Source organism: Colletotrichum orchidophilum (assembly GCF_001831195.1).
Source record: "Colletotrichum orchidophilum strain IMI 309357 chromosome Unknown Scaffold_83.1, whole genome shotgun sequence".
In the NCBI taxonomy this organism is placed as follows: Eukaryota; Fungi; Ascomycota; class Sordariomycetes; order Glomerellales; family Glomerellaceae; genus Colletotrichum; species Colletotrichum orchidophilum.
Genome location: NW_019173039.1, coordinates 30,134 through 54,361, shown reverse-complemented (window position 1 = coordinate 54,361; position 24,228 = coordinate 30,134). Strand labels below are relative to the sequence as shown.

The 24,228-nt window shown below is 54.5% G+C and overlaps 10 protein-coding genes across 10 annotated transcripts; 7 read left to right on the top strand and 3 right to left on the bottom strand.

Annotated features, from left to right (window-relative positions):
* Positions 1-30: 30 nt before the first annotated feature.
* On the top strand, positions 31-1,053 carry CORC01_09268 (uncharacterized protein; the record flags this gene model as incomplete). Its single annotated transcript, XM_022620897.1, has 2 exons — positions 31-85; positions 815-1,053. The coding sequence occupies 2 exons, from the start codon at positions 31-33 to the stop codon at positions 1,051-1,053; spliced, it is 294 nt and encodes a 97-aa protein (XP_022472558.1).
* A 618-nt stretch (positions 1,054-1,671) lies between these two features.
* Positions 1,672-3,093, bottom strand: CORC01_09267 (GTP-binding protein TrmE; the record flags this gene model as incomplete). The annotated part of the gene is made up of 1 exon (XM_022620896.1): positions 1,672-3,093. One exon carries the CDS (start codon positions 3,091-3,093, stop codon positions 1,672-1,674), a length of 1,422 nt encoding a protein of 473 aa, XP_022472557.1.
* Positions 3,094-3,891: 798 nt separating this feature from the next.
* Positions 3,892-4,902, top strand: CORC01_09266 (uncharacterized protein; the record flags this gene model as incomplete). The annotated part of the gene is made up of 2 exons (XM_022620895.1): positions 3,892-3,914; positions 3,972-4,902. The coding sequence occupies 2 exons, from the start codon at positions 3,892-3,894 to the stop codon at positions 4,900-4,902; spliced, it is 954 nt and encodes a 317-aa protein (XP_022472556.1).
* An 835-nt stretch (positions 4,903-5,737) lies between these two features.
* CORC01_09265 (uncharacterized protein) lies at positions 5,738-6,649 on the top strand (the record flags this gene model as incomplete). Its single annotated transcript, XM_022620894.1, has 1 exon — positions 5,738-6,649. The coding sequence occupies one exon, from the start codon at positions 5,738-5,740 to the stop codon at positions 6,647-6,649; it is 912 nt and encodes a 303-aa protein (XP_022472555.1).
* A 1,039-nt stretch (positions 6,650-7,688) lies between these two features.
* Positions 7,689-10,343, top strand: CORC01_09264 (GTPase-activating protein GYP7; the record flags this gene model as incomplete). Its single annotated transcript, XM_022620893.1, has 4 exons — positions 7,689-7,859; positions 7,930-9,304; positions 9,357-9,938; positions 9,991-10,343. 4 exons carry the CDS (start codon positions 7,689-7,691, stop codon positions 10,341-10,343), a joined length of 2,481 nt encoding a protein of 826 aa, XP_022472554.1.
* Positions 10,344-11,547: 1,204 nt separating this feature from the next.
* Positions 11,548-12,281, top strand: CORC01_09263 (uncharacterized protein; the record flags this gene model as incomplete). The annotated part of the gene is made up of 2 exons (XM_022620892.1): positions 11,548-11,815; positions 12,007-12,281. 2 exons carry the CDS (start codon positions 11,548-11,550, stop codon positions 12,279-12,281), a joined length of 543 nt encoding a protein of 180 aa, XP_022472553.1.
* Positions 12,282-14,471: 2,190 nt separating this feature from the next.
* Positions 14,472-14,906, bottom strand: CORC01_09262 (uncharacterized protein; the record flags this gene model as incomplete). The annotated part of the gene is made up of 1 exon (XM_022620891.1): positions 14,472-14,906. The coding sequence occupies one exon, from the start codon at positions 14,904-14,906 to the stop codon at positions 14,472-14,474; it is 435 nt and encodes a 144-aa protein (XP_022472552.1).
* A 798-nt stretch (positions 14,907-15,704) lies between these two features.
* On the top strand, positions 15,705-16,574 carry CORC01_09261 (RWD repeat domain-containing protein; the record flags this gene model as incomplete). Its single annotated transcript, XM_022620890.1, has 1 exon — positions 15,705-16,574. The coding sequence occupies one exon, from the start codon at positions 15,705-15,707 to the stop codon at positions 16,572-16,574; it is 870 nt and encodes a 289-aa protein (XP_022472551.1).
* Positions 16,575-17,091: 517 nt separating this feature from the next.
* CORC01_09260 (uncharacterized protein) lies at positions 17,092-18,523 on the bottom strand (the record flags this gene model as incomplete). Its single annotated transcript, XM_022620889.1, has 2 exons — positions 17,092-18,243; positions 18,500-18,523. 2 exons carry the CDS (start codon positions 18,521-18,523, stop codon positions 17,092-17,094), a joined length of 1,176 nt encoding a protein of 391 aa, XP_022472550.1.
* A 4,157-nt stretch (positions 18,524-22,680) lies between these two features.
* CORC01_09259 (uncharacterized protein) lies at positions 22,681-22,932 on the top strand (the record flags this gene model as incomplete). Its single annotated transcript, XM_022620888.1, has 1 exon — positions 22,681-22,932. One exon carries the CDS (start codon positions 22,681-22,683, stop codon positions 22,930-22,932), a length of 252 nt encoding a protein of 83 aa, XP_022472549.1.
* Between the last annotated feature and the right edge of the window lie 1,296 nt (positions 22,933-24,228).

Below are 24,228 nucleotides of genomic sequence, written 5' to 3'. Positions count from 1 at the left end.
CCTCGTAGAGCTCGCACATCGCATCTCACCATGACGAGGAACACTGCGAAGCCCACCATCACGTCGCCCGGGTTTCGGGTCTGCCGTATGCCGAGTGGTCTGCAGACCGATGACAGTGACACACACGCAACCAACATGCACGCAGACACCACACGCAGACACATGCGTGCGCGCGAAGGACAGTGATGTCTGTCGACTTCCTTCGTTCGCGTAATCCAGGGAATGAGTGAGTGTTACACACGCCCAGCGTCCAGCGGGAAAAAGGCTAAAGGCTTTTCTTCAAGGTCCTTTTCCCACCTGCCCCCGGTCGTTTTTCGCTAGCTACCTACCTAGGCCATGTCATCGCCCTCCACATACCAAATTTGGAAAGAAAAAGGGCTGCCTAGAGAGCCGTGGGGGCCGTGCCGAAACTAGCATCGTAGGTATCTCATTTCCCATAAGCCATGGCCGTTGCGGTACCCGTTACCGGGCGCCCGCGCCTCCTCACACGGAGGCTGAGATGTCAATTTGGGTCACCATGACTGGTTCTCTTTTTCCCGAGGTAAGGCTGGGATCTCACTCCGTGCCTATCTATCTCACCCTACGCAATGAGCCTCATCAAACCCCTTCCCTCAACGAGAGAATTTGGATGCCTTGAGGCCTATATAAACACTCGATATATCCCCTCTGAGGCAGAAATTTAATCATCATCACACTCGCAATCCAGACTCACAAGCCAAACACTGCTCTACAACAACCTCTGAACATCTCAGTCTTCCTTCTCACACACGAACACACATCACTTACACCACCAACAACCACCTCTATCACAAAGCTTCCCACACACACAAACACACAACCCAAAACTTCCATACAATGGCCGCCTTCACTCTCATCTTCACTCCCACTACCGCCGTCTATGGACGCTCCGGCTACAACAAGGACGGCGACGACGAGGAGAAGAACGACCGCGGCCGCTCCGGATACAACAAGGACGGCGATGACGACGACGAGGGCCAGAACAAGGGCCGCTCCGGCTACAACAAGGATGGCGATGACGAGGAGGATAAATAGGCGTCTCACCTCCTTTTCCCGAGTCCTTGATCTCACTAGACTCGGATGCCGGCTTGCATCTTTTAAACTTCTGCCGCAGCTGCCTTTCGAGCCAATATCTTGAACAACACGACGGCCCGCTTCAGACATGCGGGCCCAACACTTCCTATCTTATCAGCATTAGACCGGAGTTATCTCTTTCTTCCGTCCGCCCATCAAGTCCTTCCTTCCTTGCGCGAGTACGGAAGCCAGGATTCAAACGGTGCTGGCGGCGGCTTTTCTTATCCTTTCTTATCTCACGCATTGGGCCGGAGTTCGGGGTAGACGGTAGAATCGCGACGGACCACACTCCTTGTTTTCTCTTCTGTCACCGGGATTGGAATTGCATCGCAAGCACTACTTCGAGTAGAATAGTTCCTTTTGTCGCATTGGGCCGGCGTTAACGGATTCGACTCGCATCTCTCTCTCTCTCTCTTTCTCTCTTTCTTTTGTCTCCAACAGATTAGATTTGAATACATGAGGACTTTCACCGTCTAGGATTCGATATTTGCACAATCGCTATTTTCCTACACAAAACCTGAGAGCCAAATGTGTCAGTAATGTGCCAAAATGTGAGAGATGAAAAAAAAATCTCGTCACTCACTTCTCAAAGATCACCCCGAGTACCTCTTCCACGTCTCCCGACTCGACACGGCCCGTAATCTTGGCAAGACTTTCTGCCGCGTATCGAAGATGTTCCGCCGCCAGGACGATATCAGGCTCCTCGCCGTCTTCTTCTTCAGGGTGTGCGACCGTCATGAACTCATCAAGGAAACCGCGGCACTGCTCGAGCAACTGCGCCTGCCTGGCCGTGACGCCCAGCAGGTCTTGCTGGTCTACAGGAAGGGACGTCATGCCGGCGAACGATTCGACGAGCCGGTCGATGAGCCCATGGATCGCGCCTGGGTCATTTTGACCAGTAGTTTTAGCTTGCGCTTCGCGGCAGGAGATGGTGATGAGCTCCATTGTGCTGATATTGGGGATGTGAGATGCTGCTTCGTTTCGAAACTGCTCGAGGAGGGTGGAGAAGCTGGCGGCGTCAACGGCGTCGCGCTTGTTGACCACGATTAAGCAGGCCTGAGCCTTTGAAGCCAGCTTCAGTGTTTCCGCATCGTAGTTGATCCGGAAGCCGCCGTCGGGGCCAGACTCGACGGCCGCTAGGACGATGATGATGTCGGATTCCGACGCCTTCTGCTTCGCGCGCCGGATACCCTCCTCTTCAACAATCCCCAAGACCGGTTCAAAGAGGTCACCACTCTCGCCGGCAGCAAGTTTCGTCCTGATGCCAGCCGTGTCCGCGAATGAGCAAAGATACCCACGCATATCGAGACTAACCTCGACGATATCTCGCGTCGTGCCCGCCTCCATCGACACGATGGACGCCTCCCTCCCGACAACAAGATTCATGAGCGAGCTCTTGCCGACATTGGGCGGACCAAGGAGGGCGATACGGATGCCGTTGCGTAGGAGCTCGCTGCGCTGACTGGCGCCCTCGTGGACCCGAATACTGTGCCGCATATCGGCGACGAGCGCGCTGACGTTGCTCATCAGCTCCGAGGGGGATTCGTCAAAGTGCTGGTCCTCAGAGAAGTCGATGAGCGCCTCGATCTCGCCCCTGGCTAGGAGGAGCTGCTCGCGCCAACTCTCGTAAGTCCGTCCCAGGACGCCCGAGCTGCCGCGCACCGCGGCCCGGCGCTGCTGCTCGGTGTCGGCGGATAGCGTGTCGCCCAGGGACTCCACCTGGGCGAGGTCGAGCCTGTCGTTGAGAAAGGCTCGCTTGGTGAATTCGCCCGGTTCGGCGTAGCGGATGACGCCGTCGGATGCGCATCTCGGGATCGCAGAGAGAACTGCCTTGACCGTTGCGGGGCCGCCGTGAACGTGCAGTTCCAGGACATCTTCTCCGGTTACCGTTTGCGGTCCGGGGAAATGCAGCACCAAGGCATTCGAATCAAGAATCGGTGCCTCGTCGCCGGCTTGCACATCAACGAGAGTTCTGACTGATGCATATCGAGGTTTCGGCATTGCCTTGTTCGGGCATAAGCCTTTGTAGACCTGAGTTGGGTTTAGTCGTAGTTTCAAGTAACATGTCTAGTGCCGCTCACGTCTATACATCCTGGACCAGACACGCGTATTACAGCGATGCCGGCCCGGCCCTGTGCTGTGGACAAGGCATAAATGGTGTCTTCCTTGAAAATAATCTCTGCAGTAGATGTGATGTGTCGTGACTGAGTCCATGTGTCTTGGAGAGCATTTCGTTGGTGGAAAGGGCCCAAGGCAGTTGGTCGTAGCGCAGGCGGCTGGGTTCCCAAGGAACGATAAACTTGACCGTTAAGACATCTTACAGTTCGTACGGGGAGGTTTCTGCCGAGGCTCCTCGTCGACCGAAGGAGGGCATGCATGGACTACTACAACAGTGCAATGAATTTTTTTTTCGGACGTTCATTAACTGCAGAGCAACTACATCTGCATTATGATAAAAAAAATTACATGAATGCGATCTGACATGCGAGAGATGAGAGGACGAAATGCTCGATGAACGGCCGAGTATCGCGTCCGTAGGTTGACGCAGTTCCAATTTGGGGGCTATTGCAATTCATAGCGTCCCATTGGTCGGCCGGGCCGCTTTGCACCCGAGCTTATCGCGATAACGACCATACCCCTGCAACTTGCCCGTTGGAATGGAATTTTTTTTGTAGCGTCGAGAGCGAGGAAAACCAACCTGCAAGCGCCCCGCCGCCTCGGTTTTCTTCTAATACTCGACTTACGGCAGGGCCTTTTGACAACTCTCAACCTCGTCCATTTTCGCCAAAAGTTGCCACAATGGCGTCCGACGAGATTATCTGGTAAGCTTGGATTTGAACAGGTACAAGTAGACTTCAATTCTAACCCGCCCTCGCTAGGCAAATCATCAACCAGCAGTTCTGCAGTTTCAAACTCTCCACAGAGAAGAAGCAGACGTTCTGCAGAAACGAGAACAATGTCACAGGTCTCTGCAACAGACAATCATGCCCTCTGGCAAATTCTCGCTATGCCACCGTTCGACGCGCTCCGAACAAGGACACGCTGTACCTTTACATGAAGACGATCGAACGTGCGCACATGCCCTCAAAGCTATGGGAGCGCATCAAGCTGCCCAACAACTACGCCAAGGCCTTGGAGATGCTCGATGAGAAGCTCATCTACTGGCCCAAGTTCCTCGTCCACAAGTGCAAACAGCGTCTCACCCGTCTGACACAAGTCAATATTCGCATGCGAAAGATCGCCGCCGAGGAGGAGCGCATGGGCGAGAAGCTGGTACCGAAGATGGCACCCAAGATCCGGCGCCGCGAGGAGGCCAGAGAGCGCAAGGCGGAGGCTGCTGCGAAGCTGGAGCGTACCATTGAGCGCGAGCTGGTCGAGAGATTACGTTCCGGTGCCTACGGCGATCAACCCCTCAACGTCAGCGAGTCAATCTGGAGGAGGGTTCTCAATTCCATGGAGAAGGAGGGCGCCGGCAAGCGTGATAAGGACATGGACCCCGGTATGGAGTCCGACCAGGAGGGCGAGGAGGACGACGAGTCTGAGGACGACTTGGAGAAGGAAGTCGAGTACGTCTCCGACATTGAAGAGAGTGACGAGGAGCTCGAGGACATTGAGGACTGGCTCGAGAGCGACGATGATGCCGAGGATGACGAGGAGGAGGAGGACGACGACTCTGAAGACAGCGATGAGGAAGCGGCTCGCAAGGCTGGGGACAAGCGGAAGCGCGGCCGGGCGGTCAAGATGAACCAGAAGAGGCTGAAGCAGAAGCAGGAGGAGCGCCCCAAGATTGCGGAGGAATTGACCTGGTAAGAGGCTCGCGTGGAATTCCAATGGCGTCTGGCGCGGATACCTTTACGGCTGACTACGGGACGGAAAATCAAAATCTGGGGGCATTGTGCATACCATGCGTGTATTGTGATATACCTACTATCAGAATGGCTGTTTAATATTGCTGCATTGTCGTTCATCGACTGCATGTCGTGGTCGTCGCGAGTACTTGAATCTGTCTCACACTTCACTTTTACCTTAAACGCTTACCTCTAGTACCTTGTCTCAACCACAGACCGCTTGAAATGTGAGGTCGTTGATTTGTGATTGCCCAGTGGTATGTATGCAAAAGGTACTTGTGCAAAGCTCTAGTACAAAATCTTCCACATCCGGAGACTCGAAATGCATTCAGCCTGAACCGGTGATCCATGCTTCACCGAAAGTTACTCGAGCCGGGGTTCCTCGGTGAAGACAAAGCGCCTCTATTAGTGCAAGTTCCTTTAGGACAATGCGGGTAGGCCTAGGCCCCACAGTACTGCATCATTCCGTCGGGCGACAAGTGTCGGACCCCGTCAACCCAGGTCGCTTCTCGTTCCCTATCATTCAAGACGGGCCTATTTGAAACGGACCACTTCAAGCAAGCCTCCAAAATTAAAACTCCACGACCAAAACACCCGCCGGCTCTGGGGATTCCAAACTTCTCCTTTACCCACTACCTTTTTCGACAGCGAGCGAGCGATTTTGCCTACGAATCCCGACGAGCAGCAGCAGCCCTCGTGCCCGGAGCAGAGCTGTTTACCCCAACCCGTCCGAAAGCAGTCGAAAGCAGCGCTTTTGCCTCTGCCCCGCAGGATCCTCGCGACGAGGAACAGGCACGATGTCATCTTGGTACTCGAGGATCCTCACCAACACCACCTCTCAGATCTCGAACCTGCAGAGTCGATTGTTGCAGAGCGAAAATGACGGCGACACGGAAGACGATACCCATGTGTGCAGGGTGCTGAGAGGCTATTATACCGAGAAGGGCCGTACGTTTCCAGGTTGGCTGCCGCCCGACCCAAAGGCACCACCCCCTGTAACTCCCGTCTACGCCCAACCGGCCCAACAAGTCGGCTCGCGATACGGAGGTCTGCAGCAGCAACAGCAAGCTGGCCCTGCGACGGGGTTGAGCTCGCTGTGGGACAACAACGGGGGCGCACAACCAAGACAGGACACGATGAGCCTGCGACAAGGCCGCGGAGCTCCCCCACCGATGCGAGGCGCAGAGCAGCAGCCCGCGCGATTGAGCCCCTTTGCCCGAGCCGGAGACAATGGACGTGAAGAAGTGCAGGCCCGACCCCTGCCCAGTCAGCGAGCGGGCAGCTACCAGCAAAGTGCGGCGTATGGAAGGGACACGACCAGCACACCGCCGGGCAGCTCAGCGGGCGGCTCAGCAGGCGGCTCAGCACAAGATCGGCTTAAGCAGCGACTATGGGGAGGTGCGAGAACAACCAGCCCCGCGTCCGGAGGCCAAGGACCATTCCAACCACCGACGGGCAGAGGCGGAAGCGGTGACTACGAGGAGCGATTTGCCCCGGGCGGCATGTACGATGGGAACACTGGCGGAAGCGGAGGCGGAGGTGGAGGCGGAGGCAGGCCATTTGTGGCCTCCAACTCTCCGTGGTCGAACAATGATCCTGGATATGGCGGCGGCGGCGGCGGCGGCAGTGGTGGTGGTAGTAGTGGGCGAACAGGACTGCCTGCTGGCCCAAGACGTCAAGGTCTCCCAAGTGGTCCTCGTATGAGGTAGGGTAGGGTGGATCGTATCGGGCGACGCGTAAAGAACAGGCGAGAACACTTATCGGGGATGCCGGAATTCCGGAATTCTGTTCGGGGTTTCCTCATTACGATGCGGGCATTCGCGGTCAAGATGCTTGGCAGGCCAGAGCCAATAGTCGTCGGCTAATAACGAGGACCTGCGGACCGTACGTAGACGGTGAGCAGCGCAGACCCTCAGTGCCGGACGCGAGAGTGCGGATGTTGCTGGCAGACATGTATCCGGAAAGGTGCGAGAGCAGAGCTGGGGCACATACATACACACAATACAGACACTACTAATCTTTCAATTCGACTGAATAGACTGACTAGTCTTGTGGGTTGTCAATGACAGCTGGGCTTCAGCGAAAGCTGCAAGTATGCCGCAAGCTTCCATCGTCATGGAGTACGTTTTGTGTGCGAAATAGTAAAGGCAAATGAGTCACGGCTGTTGCTATACCAAGAAAAACATGAAAAGAACGGCGATTCCGCGATGAAGCTTCGTCCCGCGAGTCCGAATCTGGCGACGAAGCGAGTTGCTTGCGCGTGCAATGTGCAGCCTCGGAAGGGCCAACCGGAGGCGCGAATGACGACGCATGCATGCTGCAGATGACATGGTTCACCTCGAGGCGTGGGTAGCTGTACCGCCAGAATACGCTAAAATGCTGCCTAAAATGCGGTACAGATACGGTGGGAACAGCCCCTCCGAGACATGGATGCAAGCTTTCGCAGCGGGGTGATTCAGTGACGGAAGTGGGTGGCCACGCCCCTCAGAGGGCGACGACTGCGCAGCACCTTGGGCTGCTCGCCCCAACGTCCCATATCATTAGCCACAGTTCACTCACATGCCACTTCCCCGGATCATCCTCGATTCTTTCTTGTCACTTTATTTCTTTAGGAAACTCTAACAGTAGAGCCACAGTCACTGTATTTCGGTTCTCTGAATAGTTTCATCCGAAACAACTGTAGGCCTCGGAGCCTCGTCTTCGTACACCCAGCTTACCTAGCTTACATCACTTCCGGCGCACTGCACGATGACCTCAGACTCGGATCCCCCGCCGTCGGCAAACGCTCCACCACCGACGCGGCCTCGCTCGCCATCGGGCAGCTTTTATGCCCTCAGCGATGACGAAGAAGGCGATTACAATACAATCACGCATACGGAAACAGGACGGGGGGTCAAGCTGCTTTTCTCTAAGAGCAAGGTAAGTTACGAAAACCACTCTCGCCACCCACCTCAAAGACCGGGACTAACGGAACGTTGGAACGACGCAGGTCTACGTGCACCCCACGCCATCAGCAAAAGATAATATCCCCGGCTACATAGCATTGCTCCAGCAAAAAGGAGGCTCAACCGAACGACCGACGTCCTCCTCTTCTCGAGACTCCCACAACCCACCTCCCTCCAACCTGCTCCTAGCATGGCTCCCCGAAGCCTCCCTCGGCGAATCCGAGAGCATTTACGTCAAGGTTGACCTCAGCGAGGGTGAATCGCCGCCCAAGCAGTCATACCTAGTACCCCCTCCGCCGACAGTCACATCCCACAGAGGCTCCGTAGGCACCTATGCTTTCGCCATCCCCGTCAGCGCAATCTACTCGCTGCTTGTGAGGCCACCGAGTCTGGGCTGGTGGTTCGGCTCCTTGATCATCAACTCGAAGGCCGGCGACAGCTTTCCCGCGCTGTTCTTCCACGACAGCGAATGTCAAAGCACGATCCTCAAGCGAAAGAGGCGGACGAGGGACAGCTTTGACCCTTTTGGTGACAGGGGTGAGATGTTCTGGGGTGGCGACGAGGTACTGCGTTGGTTGCGGCGCTATGTTCCGATCGAGAGATCCGGCGCCGAGCCCAACATTTACCTGGTTGAACCTTCAAAGGAGGATAGCGAGGCATTCAGCGGCAAGCTCACTTCCAGCACGGCCCAAGCCGGTCAAAAAGATGGCACGGGGACTCGAGCTGGCAGCGCCGGTCCTAGTGGCGACGCGCAGATGGACCCCTTTGTGAAGTTTGTCAAAGAAACTGGATGGAACATCATGGAGAAGTTCAGCAAGGTTACCACTTTTACCAGACGGGCCGCTCAAGACGTCATACAGAATCCAAACGTTCCCCCGCAAGTTAAGAGGCTTCTTCGAAATCCAGAGGTACAGACGCTCCAGGATGAGTTCGACAGTGCTAGGATATACCTGGCACGCTGGGCCATGGGAATCGCCGAACAAAGTGAACGAGACCGGAGCCAGAGGATATGGACTGCGAAGGAGGTCTTGGAGCTTGAAGATACTGATGTTGGGGAGTTTGAGCTCCTGGACGGCAGTAGCACCATGTCACTGGAGGACAGAAGGAAAACAGTAACATTGAAAGAATGGAACACTTTCTTTGACCAACGAACCGGTAGGCTATCTGTCACTGTCGACGAAGTCAAGGAACGGGTGTTCCACGGAGGACTCGACCCTGACGATGGTGTGAGAAAAGAAGCTTGGCTCTTTATCCTCGGTGTTTATGACTGGTACAGTACTGCGGAGGAGCGGAAAGCCCATCTCGCGTCTCTACGAGATGAATATGTCAAGTTGAAGGGCGCATGGTGGGAGAGACTCGTAGACCTGGGAGGTGAGGGCGAGCAGGGCGAGTGGTGGCGTGAGCAGCGTGGACGTATCGGTAAGCTTCGACATTGTTTGTGTGCATCTGATCTCGACTGACCTTATTGCAGAAAAGGATGTTCACCGAACAGATCGGAACGTGCCCATCTTCGCCGGGGAAGACATCCCGCACCCTGACCCAGACTCCCCCTTTTCCGAGGTCGGCACCAACGTTCATCTCGAGCAAATGAAGGACATGCTCCTGACATACAACGAGTACAACAAGGACCTCGGCTATGTGCAGGGCATGTCTGATCTCCTCGCTCCCATTTACGCCGTCATGCAGGACGACGCCATCGCCTTTTGGGGCTTTCAGCACTTCATGGATCGCATGGAGCGCAACTTCCTCCGCGATCAGTCGGGCATGCGGTCTCAGCTATTGACCCTTGACCATCTTGTTCAATTCATGGATCCCAAACTCTACGCCCACCTGCAGTCTGCCGACAGCACCAACTTCTTTTTCTTCTTCCGCATGTTGCTTGTCTGGTATAAACGTGAGTTCGAGTGGATGGACGTGCTACATCTTTGGGAGACTCTTTGGACGGACTACCTGAGCAGCAGCTTCCACCTCTTTGTGGCCTTGGCCATCTTGGAGAAGCATCGAGACGTCATCATGACCCACCTGCAGCATTTTGATGAGGTGCTCAAATATGGTACGAGATCCTCTAATGTATCTTGCAACCTAGACATACTGATATTGTATAGTAAACGAGCTGTCCAATACAATGGATCTCGACTCAACTCTCATTCGCGCGGAAGCGCTGTTCCGTCGCTTCCACCGCCTGGTTGAGGCAGTCGATAAGAAGGGCAACTTCCCAGGCCCGAGGATCCGAGACCCAGGTTCTCCTTCCAAGTCATCGTCCACCGACAAAACTCCACAGGATGGCCAAAGCAGTGCAGGCCCAGCATCGCCTCTCAAGGACAAGAGCAAGGTAGCCGAAGAGCCTCAGGTCCAAAAGGTCATCACCCCAGAGTTGAGAGAGCTTCTCAGTCGGAAGGTCGTGATCTTGCCGCGGAAAGAGGTAGCGAAGAAGGGCGACGGACCCGGGAGGTCATGAATAACACAACGACACGAGAAAACGACTGGAAAATTTTGTTCCACGGGTTGGAAACGGGTGGTGATGCATTTTGGGCGTCTGGGTGTTGCGTCTGGACTTGATTACGATCAGGGTGAGAACACTTGCGTGGCAATGTGTACGATACGTCTGTCCCCTAATACAAATATTTTGACGGCGTCCATGAGAGAAACATGACAGTGACTCTGTCCTTCTAGTTTTCCCGAAAAAGAGGTGTGGTCGATGGCCCCACGTGTGACGCCGATGGGGGCCTGAAAACCCGGCTTCAACATAGGATGCCTCTCCGGCTCAGCAAAACCCGGGTTCAGGGGCAGCCGCAGCTCGGGACAACTGTCCCATTGATTAGGCATGCAAGGAGAAAAAAAGTGCCAGCATTGGGCTCTGCTATATTCCGCAGTCTGCATCTAATCTGATCTAAGTCGTGTTAGACCGCGTTGAGTGCATCGTTAGCCTCATCCCGCAGGGACGCGGTCAGCTTTTGGTAGTGGCTGCCACCCCCTTTTTGGTCTGGAGCTAGCATCGTTGTCTCCCCCCCACCCCTCATACCCCTCTTCGATATTCATTGCCCCCCATCCATGTTCGTCAAAGGTTCGGAACCTGTGACCTCACCAGCTCCGGCTTGGCCTTCACGTCATGCGTTCGGCAAGGGAGTCCGCTAGTGTGGTCACCCGGGCAGGACGGCCAGGTAAGCCCAAGCAAGGCATCAACAAGAATAACGGTACTGCCTCAAGCCTAACGTGTCTTTCAGGAGGGATGGAGATTTTAAATCGTTTTGTCAAAGGGGGACGTAAGTAGAGTGTCATTGGAGACCTCTGTGTTCATTAATTTTGGTGTGTGTATCTCGAGTTTTTTGGCCCTTGATCTAGTATAGAATCCAGGCTGCCGCCCCCTTTACCTTGTTTCGAGACATCACACGGACAACTCACTTTACATATCAGCACTTGTAGTTGGCGGCGTCACGTTCGGATCTCAGCCTTCGGCACTCAGTCCCCAGCCCACGTCCTACAACTTAATATCTACCCCCCTCCTGGCGATTTCCCGCTTGGCAAAGTTTTCCAACACAACTCGAACACTCGAAATAAGCATAAAAACCCCGTCAACAACACTTTTCCAACTAGAAGTAGAAGAAGAAGATAAAAAAAAGGGAACTAAGAGACAAGAAAAGAACGTATTCCCTTCCGCAACCATGGCGTCGCACCACGGCGGTCCTCCAGTCGCCGAAGTAGTCAAGGAATCGAGCCGCGCTTCCGTTGTCGTCAACGAAGCCTCCCGGGGCCCGGTCAACAACGAGATTGTGGTCGCGAACCGAGAGAGAGAGGTCGCCGTCGTGCCGCCGGGGGCGCAAGTCATCAACGAGGTCACCACCACCGAGGTCTTCCCCCACGGCCCGGGATACGGGTACGGATACGGACCCGGACCGGTGGGTTTCCAGCTCTGTTCGCAGTGTCGGCGTTGTGAGTAACACTCTCCCGTTTTACATCTGCTGCCATCTTCGTCTACGAGCGTCATCGTTTGCCCGCCCTTGGACCTCAACGACCGGAGGGGGACGGTGACTTCTTCCAATTTGACCTTTTTTTTTTTTTTTGGTTTCATCTCACTCGATCCTGTGAAACTAACTAACATCACATCTTACCACCCCCAACAGCCTGGCACTCCTCCTTCTCCGAGACGGTCTGCTACCGCTGCCGCTCGTCGTATAGCTACCGAGACCGCTTCGACGACCGATACAGCTACCGATCGGGGTACAGCTCGAGCTACGGCTACGGGTCCGAGCGGTGCTCCTACTGCGAGCGGTTGCGGTTCGAGGGCCGCGGCGGCGTCGGCATCTGTCGGGACCGTTGCGGCCGGCCCGCGTTGTGCAGAACGCTGCCGCGGCGGGTCTTGGTTGAGAAGAAGACTGTGAAGAAGTATTACTACTAAAGGGGTTTTCAAGTGTGTGCCTTTTATTTGGATGGATGTGTCGTTGGACCGTTGGTTTCTGCCTGACTTTGGTTCTTCTTCTTTTCTCTGCCATTGCGGTGATTCAGAGGCTGCGGTTCAGGTGGACGTTTAGGTCACATTGATATTTGCAATGTCGGGCGTGTTGATGGTTTTTTGGTCCTCATCTTTTCTTTCTTTCTTTCTCATCTGTTTCTTGCATGTACGTTTTCTCACTATGTTTTGTGTGGAAGGTGCCCGCCCAGGTGTATTGAGTAGGACGGGAACACTGTTTGTTTGAAGGCATCTCCTTTCGATATCTCATCACGTACTTGGTATTGTAAGGTGACAATCGTCACCCCGAGTGGGTGTGATTGCTGTCTAGACTTTTCTTTTTTTTCAAACGCAAGTTTGTCTTTCTGCGTCATGTAGCCAGCTTTGGGACAACAGCTTAAACAGCTTAATCTATGCAAATTCGGTACTCATATGCTGACTTGGCACAGAAAGGTCCCCCTTTCTGCATTCTTCCTGCCCCTGAGAGACCTTCAGATCCATGGACACTTCGACGCCACTTGGATAGAAGTCCCAGTCTTCCAGTCAACGATAAGGCAGGTAAGGAAGGCACCTGGAGTAGTTGCCCAAAAAGGTGATCAGACTTTCCCCTGAGGAAGGCACGCCTCACGTGCCCACCCACTGCCTGCCTCACACCACCACCTTGCTGCCTACCTTACCTACCCTTCCTACCTGCCTGCCCCAAGGGTATATACCCCCAACAAAAAGAAGAGCTCCCATCACAAGTTCAGCTATAATGCAGACCTTCCTAACCAGTTGGTCTAGTTGGTAAAAGTCGGTGAGCCACATATAGGGAGTCACAAATACTACCATACCCACCGGGGTTCGAGTTCCCTATCACCTTGTGATCGACAGGCTCGGGTAGCGCGGGGTCCCTTCGGGGATTGAGCGTCGAAAAGAAAATATTGCTTTTGCTATTTTTGCAGTCTTTTTGATGGTGGTTTTGCCATTTGTTTTGCTGATTCTGTTGAACTGTTTTGTTGCTGCTGCTGTCGCTGCTGTTGGTGCCTGAGGGAGCGGACGGGTGCGAAGATGGCTTGGGCGCATTGTTTTGCGGCTCTGCCCAATTCTTTGCACCTCCCAAGGGAGTTCGCTGGTTCCTGTTGCCCAAATGTTGACTTCGTTGCTGATTTCATTCTTTGTTCATGAGGTAGTCTTCATGAGAGCGCTTAAGGAGGAGGATGCGAAGCACTCAATTCCGTTGCCCAGATAGACAAGCACGTGTAAGTGCCCCTGATGGACACGAGAGAGCGGACTGCACAATGGAAAAGAACCCCTTTATATTACATGAACAAGCGAGAAGTGTATCATATGAAGTTTTTGTTCTTCGATTTTGCCAGCAACTTGTAATCTTGTAACGACACATGTCCACGGACGTTACCCCTTTTTTGGGCGTATCCGCTAGGAACGAAGCTTTCGCAGGATTTCGACTTGATATTGACCCGTGAATTCGTTTGGCAAGTCGAGCATGTAGTCTAAGCAGGACGTAGACCACAAGAAATCTTTCAGTTTTCACGCCAACATACACCAGACTCCCTCATAAAAAAGAAAAAATCCTGTCCGAGCAATCTTTTTCCACACCTTTCTCCATCGAACAGTCGCGGGTATCGGAGATGGCGTCGAGGACGCCGAAGCGGTGGAGCCTCGGTTCGAGGACTGGCTGATGCGACTCTGTCTGGATAGTTGGAAGAAGGCAGCGTACGTCCAGAAGTAGAGATAATCCTCTCGTGGGACGCCTGTAGACGGCATGGTCTGCTTGGGCTCGATCACTAGATCTTCTGGACGCTCTTCATCGTTCAAGTTGGTCTGATGGCCGAAGGAAATATCATCTGCAGGTGCTCTAGCATATCCGTGCCATTGATATGGGTTATGGTATATCTCACTTGAAGACCACACGACCTCGAAAGTTGGCTCTGTGTTGGCCGTGCCAGAAAATCCTGGATAATTCCTCGTGGGGTTGCCTCGGGTCAGCCTATACCATACAACCTATTTATGTGACTTCGGCCACTCGTGAGGATTCAGTAGAATGCCAAAAACCATCGGCAGTCGCCATGTCGAAGCACCGTGCCAGCCGCTCCATGGCCAGGTGGGATACCGGCATCAGCCACCCAGGTCTTCGAATCAGAAACCACAAATCTTCTTCTCCCAAATGAGGGCAAAGTCAAAGTACGAGTCGGGTATCTCGTAAAATAGAATGGCGAGCAGCGGCGGAGACGAAATGGCCGACATACCTTCAAGGGCCGGCAACCGATCACCCTGGAAGGTCATGAGTCTGCCGCTGAAGAGCTCGACGCACTCGAGGAGAGCCAGACCATCGTACCCGGCGGTCTGGCGCACGTTGGGGCGGTTTCCCTCGAAGCGATCTGCGATTTCTTCACTTGCCGAGTGCGCCGCGTTGAACAGGAGCCAGCACAGGGGGCACTTGTCTCTTTTGCGGTAGATTTCGTCGAAGTAGCCCAGTTCCCGCGGCTGCAGTCCCACAGGGTCGACTGGACATGCGAGGAAGCCTGTAGTAATTCCTCGGCGGAGAGGTTGAGTTGGTTGCAAGTCGAGCATAATTTGTCAACAGGAGGGTGGTATTCTATGGCTCTCTTCAGTGCGCCTACCGCAGGCCTGCATCAGCCGTCTTCAAGATCACGGCCTTCACTATCGGAGCACAACTTTGAATACTGATTCGGATCACAAACGACAAAGCCTGATGGTTGCCGTCGTGTAGTTCAATTCACAAAAGTAGCGCATACTCGCGCAAGGCGTGAGTGTGAGACTAATGTCGAGGCATGCTGGGCCACCCTCTCTCAAGAGACACCATCCTGCCCAAGCAGCTAGCTTGCAGAGCTGAAAGTTACGATTGCTTGTGATAGGCTGGCGTCTACAACAAGTCCCGCTTGCGCCGGCCGCTCTATCTTGATGTACTGTTCATGGTAAGCGCTTGCCACGACGACATTCAGCTGCGACAGAGTGAGGTTCGTCCAGTGTGAGGTCGATTTGAGTGGAGTAAGGTATGCGGGAGCTCGGACCATCAATACTCAACGACCCACATCGTGACATGATTGGAGGGGTGGACTGGTTGACTTCGATGTCGATGCTCAACTTCATCTCCAACCACGACATTGACGGTCATAAATGTACTTTGCACATAGGGCTGAGTGCTTCTCAAATAAATCATTTTCAAGGAAGAAGTAAATCGAAGGAAGACGGGAATCAGCTCGCGAGAGGAACAATCACATCAAAACCACGCTTCAAAAACCTCTCCATCCACCGGCAGCCTCACTATCACCAATCTCATAACCCATCAAGAGGTACGCACACCTCATATCGAGAAAGAAAGAATAAAATAGAAATAAAATAAAAAGAATGTCAGACGATCTCAAGGATGAGATAGAAGCCCTCAACTCAATCTACGGAGACGACACGCTCCGCGCTTCCTCGCCGCCAGAAAGCTATGTTCTCACACTTCCCGGCGGCCCGGGCGCCTCCTCGCTCACCCTCCGCTTCGCCGACACGTACCCTGACGTACCTCCGGAGATCCTCGGCACCCACAGCGCCGGCGAGAACGCGCCCCGTGGCGCCGGCGCCCGCGACCTATCCCTGTTTCGCGAGGCCGTCGCCGCCGTCTACCAGCCGGGCGCTGTCTGCCTCTTTGACGCCGTGGAAGAGTTCTCGAGACGGCTGGAGGAAGTTTCAGAAGCTGAGCCGTCAGCACCACCCACCACCACCTCACATTCGCCGCCGTCGACATCGACACGGCTCAAGAATGAGCACCAGGACGCTGAAGCTGACACTATGCCTTTGTTCATGCTAGAGGAACCCCCCTGGATCATCTCGGACCCCTTTGTCGAGCTCAAATCCGTCTTCCTCGCGCGCGCCGCGCCCGTCACGTCCCCCGAGCAGGCCGCGGGCTACGTCCAGCACCTGATCGCGACGGACAAAAAGGTACGCACCGCGACGCACAACATGACGGCGTGGCGGATCCGCGGGCCCAACGGCACCAGTTTTCAGGACTGCGACGACGACGGCGAGACCGCCGCGGGGGGGCGGCTGCTGCACCTGATGCAGCTCATGGACCTGTGGGACGTCATGGTCGTCGTGACGAGGTGGTATGGGGGCCAGAAGCTAGGCCCGCGGAGGTTCGCGCTGATTAATAGCACCGCGAGGGATGCCTTTGTAAAGGCTGGGTGGGCGGAGGAGCCGGGGCAGGGGAAGAAGAAGGGGCACGGCAAGTGAGGCACTGCAGAGTTTGCTCCCGGGCCTATCTGGGAAATATCACTGATAGCGGCTTGAAGTCGGGCATGGCTTACTTATCGAGTGTAAGATCAGTCACACCAATAGATCAATTCTGAGGCGGGGGGGACTACTATCACCGAGGGAAGCTATGAACTCAGGAGCCACGAGCGCATCAAAGAGGAGGAGACCAAATCGCTTCGAGTTGACATTTTGGACCGACATTGGCCCTCTCCTCGCTAGACATACAAAAGTTGGTATCGAACAACAGAGAACCACCCCTCCGCAACGCCCATATGCTCATCGCGAAAATTTTCTAAAAACAAGATTGCCAACCGCCTAGACCAGTCCATGCTAGTACAGTCGTCCCTTCATGCAAGTTCGTTAAACTCAAAATAAGCGTGGAAACCCATAGTTCTTCTGATTTTTTCCTCAAATCAGATTTCTCGTCTGGCAGACATCCCAGCAATGCAGTTCCTCCTTGATCCTCCGGCACTTTAGCGGTACGCGAACGCTTTTTTCAGGCCTTGAATAGCTTGGGCTTGAGGATGTCGAGTGCGAGTATCGACTGTTCACAATCGAGAATAACGGCACCGGCTCGGGCGGTGGAGAGATAGGAGAGTCCCGCGCTGTCTCCTGTGCGCATATCTTGCACCAGGGTGCCAGCCACACCACAGACGATACCAGTGGCTTCGAACGGCAGGCTTTCAAGATCCAGGAAGATTGGCGTGAGGTTCGTCTTGGTGTCACCAACAAGTGAATCGCCAAAGAGACCGAGCAGCGACTTATCCAGCAACAATGACGGCGGGTCCTCCTGGGCCAGAGTGATGGAGAGGAAGCGCGGTCGCGCCACCAGGGCCGAGATCATGGCGGTGTACAGCTTCGTGTCAATGTTGTCCAGCCACGTCTGGCGGTGGCTGTTGCCTGTCACCTGGCGACTCAGCGAAGGTCGCTGAGTGTGGGACAGTTCGCCCCCAAGCTGCGAGGTTTCCCGGCCCGAGCACTGCACAAGGAGCAGGTTGTCCTCAACGTAGGGCGCGACGCTCCGCTTCTTCAGCAGGTCAAAAGTGCGCACTTGCAGCTCAGCGATCGTGGAGGGCGGCGGGGTCAACGGAGGGCCGTTGTTCTGGCTCGATCCGCGGGAGTGTATCGAGGCGGCGGGGCTGACAAAGTTGGAGTCGTTGTCGGCCAGCTCGAATCCGCGAGCCAATAGGGCCTTGACGACCGTTTGCCTGTCCTTGCTCGGTACGAGAATGAAATCGGAGTAGTATGTGGTGATGAAGAAGATGGGAATCCCGGCGAGGGCCAGAGGAGACGTCAATTCCATAACACGGCCCGCCGCGTCCATGCCGGCGCTAATAACGGAGAGCACGAGATAGGTGTCTTTGGATATCGATACGGATTTGGCAAGATCTTTTGGGAGATCCTGAATTGCCGGCTCAAAAACGTTCTTGGCCCACGAGCTGTGGCAGACAATGGAGCACTCCATGGGAGTGACGCTGATGTTGAGGAAGCCATGCTGGCTCTCAGCGTTGAGGCCTTCTAACTCATGTTCCGGCTCGCCTTTTGACGCCTTGAGGGTCTGGGTCTGCGGGAGGAGGACGCGGAGAATGGGTTGCAGGAGTACCGAGTACAGGTCGAGGGGGATGTGGATGAGGGTGTAGTGGCCATCCTGCGGTAGCGCAATGCGGTGTTAGTTGAGAAGCACGATAGGTCTGCAAGGACCAAGACATTTGTGTGTCATTTTAGCTCCGAGGAATGTGCAACTCGGGGCGGCGACGGCGGCGACGGACGCAGCGTTGCAATGGGACAGGCAAAAGCAGCCCCGCATTGTGGTGACTCCTTTGAGATTCGTTCCCGCGTTGCGTCTAGAGTGTGTGCGCGTGCAATAGGAAGATGGGGGGTGACACGGATTTTGGAGAACTTACGAGGAACGAGACCTGAGCGTTCATTGTAACGCGCAAACTTCTGGCGGCGGGGTGAGGGCCGGAAGAATGCTTCTCGGCGTCGGTTTCTCTAGAAGAGAAAAGGAAAAACGGTAGACTCGATATGCCGGTGCACGGATGGTTGGCTGAAGTTTGCGTGTGCGCCGGGGATGATATCGGAGGGGAGAGGGGGGGGGGAGGTAAATAAAGGTATTTCTGCGGCCGGCTTCGGTTCAATCTTCCATAAAGCTGCTCGGGGCCGGGTGTCGTTGGAGAGTTTCTGACGGGCCCGATCTCTTTTGCCTTCGAAAAGTTCAGGAGCCTTGCAAAGTTTAAGCTTTCGGCAGCCGTGGCTGACAGGGGAGTCGTAGTCTTTTGTTATCTCTCTCGGTGTCTGGTGTCTGGTGTCTGGTGTTGTATTGGCTTTCCCTTGCGTCTGATGTACGGATACTTCTGCGGGGAAGCAGATCTATGGGGGAAATATTCAACAGATGATGGGACGCTAAATAGAGAAAATATGTAAGCAGGGGAAAGTGGAGGAAGGGAGAGAGGGAATCTCCAAAAAGAAGGAATCAGGAAAAAGGGAAGGGGGATGGGGAAAGGTTAAGAAAAAGGCAAGAGGAGGAGTTGAAGGGGAAAAGAGGAATTAGGTTCGTATGGGAGGAAGGACCCTGAAGACGAGCTAAGGTGGGCAAGGTAAGGCAAGGCAAAAGCTGGGCGAGCTTGAACGGTGAGGTAGATTTGGGGGGGCCGTTTTTCGTGGAGACTACTTGGTACGGATACATGATACATGCTACATTCACAAGTGGGAGGGGGAGGGTGCTCAAGAGGAGGAAGAGGAAAAGTACGTGGGAGTGCGGCGTGGTGCAGCAGGAGCAGCAGCGGCGGCGTACTTTCTGCGGCGGCGGCGGGTTTCCCAAAAGACGCACTACCTTACCTTAGAGCACGATCTGTGCGTCTACAGGCCGGGGACCGGCCAGAGGAGGAGGAGGAGGAGGAGGGCCGAGACGAGACGAGACGGAGCGATATGGCGCTACTGAACATGGGAAAACGTGGATTTGCGGCCTGCCTGGGTTTTTTTCTTGCTAGCCGTTTCCTTAACTTTTTTTTTTTGCCGCGATATTCCGGGCAATTGAAGGGGTTGCAGATAAGGTGAGGTCCATATGTCACAGTAGCGTTGAACCTGTGCTTGAGCCTTGGGGGGGAATGACGATTCGGTGGTTTTGCACCGAGCTGGGGGATCTATTTCGTGATTTTATTTCCACAGAACTACTCGTTGGTGGACGAAAGATGACTTGTCTGGCCATCACCGGTCCTGGGTTCGGGGATCGACCGCAGTCCCGCGAATGCATCGGGGAACGTGTCTTTGTGGAGTTGTGAGTGGGAAATTCCGTCAAAAGTGGTGTCGATTTTCTTTTCTATTCCTCTTCAATTTTCTGGGTTATATGTCATACATGTCTTAACATCGTCATTTCTCAAAGAGGGCCACACTCGGCCAAGACACCGGCGAGCCCGAGTTGATCTGACGGTTCTGTCACAATTGGGGGATGTATACCTAAAAGATTCTTCCATGCTGTACCACCTTACGTGCTCTGCGTGGGGTAATTCGTGAGAAGCTTGTCCAAGCTCGGGCTACATGTGCGGACAATGGGATTTCTTGGAATGTATTGTCTCGAATCATGACGAGGACGGGGTGATTCCACACGCAATTGTCTTGGACCCAAAACCCACGCGACTTCCCAGGGCAAAGAGTGAGGGGCATTGTTCGGTTGGTTCTGCACATAGGGACAGGGTGTGGGCGGAGATGGGCAGCATGACATGGCGGGGTTGAGCAGGGGGGACAGGGAAGGACATGGTTTTGGAGGACCTATGATTACATCTTTGGTAAGTGGGCGTCTATTTCTCCTCGACGCCGCCGCCGCCGCGGCGTCCACGGCGAAGACACTGAAATGGTGAAGTGAGTTACGGAGAAGAGAAAGGATCGAAAGGGGGTGGGGATTCTTTGGCTGGCGGGTTTCACGGGATCTCAGTCTAGTCAGATCTCGTCTCATATCTTCCCCTTTTTCTTTTCTGATTGCGGATGTTGCGTCCAGAGAGAGCGAGATGCCTCCATGTGCGGCGCTTTTTGTGGTATTCATCCTCGGTTGTAAAGATGTGAGAGAAGGCGGTTCGGCGGGCGTTTGGCAGGCGCTCTCGAGTCAGGTAGGTAGGTAGGTCCCTTTCTCCATCCAAACATGGGAGCCCCGTGTAAGTCGCGAGTTGAGCCGCTGCCAATCGTCTCTCCACTACCAAAATCTAACGCTCGCGTTCCCATTATTTTTTTTCTCATATTTATTTAGCCTTTGAAGATTGACATCCGAACCAGATATTGCGCCATGGTCGACACTGAGATGGTCAACAAAAGTGTAAAATTGTGTCAACGATGATGAGACGGAGCGAGGCGCGCCATGCTGGATCTGCATCTCGTCATCTTTCGCGACACATGGACCGTGCCCTCCAAGGCGTGAGTCGTTCCGGGTTGGCATTGGGCAGACAGAAATCAGCGGCTTAGACGACTCTGGGGCTTCTCGTCTCATCTGACCTCACCTCACCTCACCTCACTTCGAGAAGGTGTACCAAGTACGGATACAGATACATGGAGAGGAACCGGCTGGGTTGGGGAACAAGACTGCAAAGGAAAAGGTCCAGAATGCCGTTTCGGGCGACGTGCAGGAGACTAATTGAATCGGGAGCGTGGGGGTCTGGGCATCTCTCTGGCACTCCATGCGCAGTACTTGGTGGTTAATGCAGTAGTCGAGATGCCTGCGTGCCTGCCTCTCTACGAGTGATGCTTGCTTTTTTATTGCTTCAGCTACCAGCGGTTACAGAACCATAGAGAATCCGTACTTGGTACCCAGTACACAGCGCGGATAGGATGGGAGAACAAGGCACCGAAAACCTACGTTAGGCCAAGGGCGGTCCGTGGATGCGGGCGTGACGGGAATTGCGATCCTTTGGGAACGCCTGGGGAGGTCGCTTACGTCTCGTGTAACTCGTGAGTGAGGCAGTCACGTTTGTTCCCGTTCCCATTTCGGCTGTCACCCTCTTTCCCCCCCAACGAACCGTGATGTAAGACGGAGAGGCGCCTTGCCCTTGCCAGCCGAGGGATGGATAGTTGCGTCGGCCACTTCTCCGTCCTTTAGCTCTCCTCACCTTAACACGGGTCTGCTGTTGCGTCGCCTGTCGCCTGTCACCTCTCACATATCAACTCTCACCACCAACAAGGGAAGCAACGCTGACGGGCGTCTCTCCCACCTAAATTACCTTTCCTGTGGACGAACACACGCACTTGGATGCCCAATTGCCTGGTCCAGCATAACAGCGGCTGACCTCGGCATGCGTATCGACTTGCTGATTCAGAAACAAAACAAAAAGGCCATGATAATTGACAACCCCCGCGGGGGTTCCACGGCAAACGCGCCTTGGAGTATCCGTATGCTCAATCGGATTAACACATCAGGTCACGGAACAGGTTCTCGATGACGGTCTTGGACGACGACACGTCTGTAGACACCGGCAGCTACGGCAGCTACGAAGCTATCCCCTCACCTGGTCCCCTCAATCCGTCGAATGCTCGTTCATACCCTGTGCCTACCTACGCCATTCCAGCTTCACTCTGAGAATCTCAGCTTCCTCACCCCACCTCATCTCGAACGTCATTGCGTCGGACCAGAGATTCAGCCATTTGGCGGCCTGCGAGAAGAGAAAAAGCAATTCTCCATTTCCTTTCCCCCAGGCCCAGCCCCGCCGATCGCAACGGTTCCTGAACCTTGTCCGAACCCTTTCCCTTCTGGTCGTGTAACTGGCTCAATTGGCCTCTCTGATTTGCTTCGAAATCGGCGCTTCATGCATGAGCCATCGGGGATAGACAAAGAACATGGGTTCTCTCCAGTGGGATTTCACTAATACCTTACCTAGACCAATACCTGTAGGTACTGTGCCTCACCCCCTCCTTGCTAAACTGAAAGCTGCTTTCTGCTACTGCAAGATGCCGTGGCAGCTACGATTCCGGGTTTCCCATTATCGGCAAGCCGGGCGAGAGGGTACGACGAGCGTTTGGAATGGCCCATAGGCGGAATACAACCTGCCAGCGCGCCCACATCTCCAAGTCGACGGCGCAACTCTCGGTCAACTTGTGACTGCACATGGAGAACCCCGCTCTCTACAGATACGTCCTGCCAGCAATTCCAACACCCCATCCCACTCTTCCTATTCTCCTCCCGCAACCCGGCCGCTGCATCCAGACCAAACTCGCAAACCCCCCATCCCAGAGCTGCACCCTGGGATCCGATCCCTTCAGCAACCGCGTCCAAATGTCACCCTACCAGCACAAAGTATGCGAATTCCCTCGGCTGGCCGCTTCTAAGCGTCCTGTCACTGACAGAGTCGGCCATTGATCCCCAAGTCGATGTCCTGTTGGGTCGGAAAACTGACTCGCCGAAAGAAGCATGGGTTGGCGACATCGAATCCCGACCACGTTCGACTTGTGACACCTCTTCGCCCTGCTAGCGATGCGTCTAGATCGGCCCAGCATGGTGCCCCAAATACTCGGTCGCGGCTTACATGCAGATGAGAGGTATTGGCAGGCACACTCACGCCCGTCATCGTCACCGCGCGTACCGATGACAGCATCGCACACCTTTTCGGGAAGACGTTGAATCGTCTTTCACGAATTGGACACTGTATGCTGAGGTGATGAGGCGTGGCAGATGGAAGATGAACCCACAGGGTGAACAGCAAAACGTCGTTTACAGGGCCTTGTTTCTCTACTGACTGCGCGTGCCGACGTTGCTCTCGCTCAATTGCCCCATCCGGCAGTGTCTGCATCGCCGGTGTGGGATGCTCAGTTCTCACGAGAGAACTTGAGTCTCGAGCTGACGACTACATGGAAACGAAGGCAAAAGCCCTCGAAGAGTCCACTTGACTGGAGACAAGGGACACTCACCGGTTGCCGTGATCCATCATATGGCCGGAGCTTCGCCGAGGTTTCGACTGTTGACGATGAGTCTTTTTCTGTTTTCCTCGTCTTTCTTCTCGTTCTCTTTCGATCCAAGTCCCAAGAGAAATGCTTCACCAATCAACTTTTCTAATTTTTAGCCTTTGGTCGTGCTTCCTCAAGTCTCCGATGGATCCCTGTTCGTCCGTGCTCCTCCTCCATCCATTTTTACTTATCTCTGTTGCGGATCAGATCGTACCCGTTCCCAGATCCACAGATAGGGAACCACAAAGGGCCAAAACCTTTTGTCGTTATCTCAGACTATGACTGTCCCCCCTGCTCCTCAAATAGCGTCTGCCGAATTTAAGACCCAGGCTCGGACACTTGGTAGCTTCAACGTCGGCGGGGCAAACAGCGGCTAAAGAATGTGAAGAAAATTTCAAGTATTTTCTCCGTACCGCTTACAGAGCATCCGTACCAGACAGGCTTTTTGCGCGGTTCTACTAAGCTGGCCCTCTATTCTCCGTCGTCCACTCATACCGGTGCTGTTGTTCCAACCCGCGGGAGAGGCTGCCCCATTCAGGGTTTCTTGGGTGTGTCTTGAGACCCCGCCGTCGGGAATCCCTGCATGAATGATGCAGTAGAGGGGTTGGGATCGTTGGATGCGCCTGTCTTTCTGCCTACGAGTGTGCCTGTCTTGTTTTGTGTCGTCTCTTGGCTTTGTAAGAGGGAGAGACATACACCACACACGGAATGA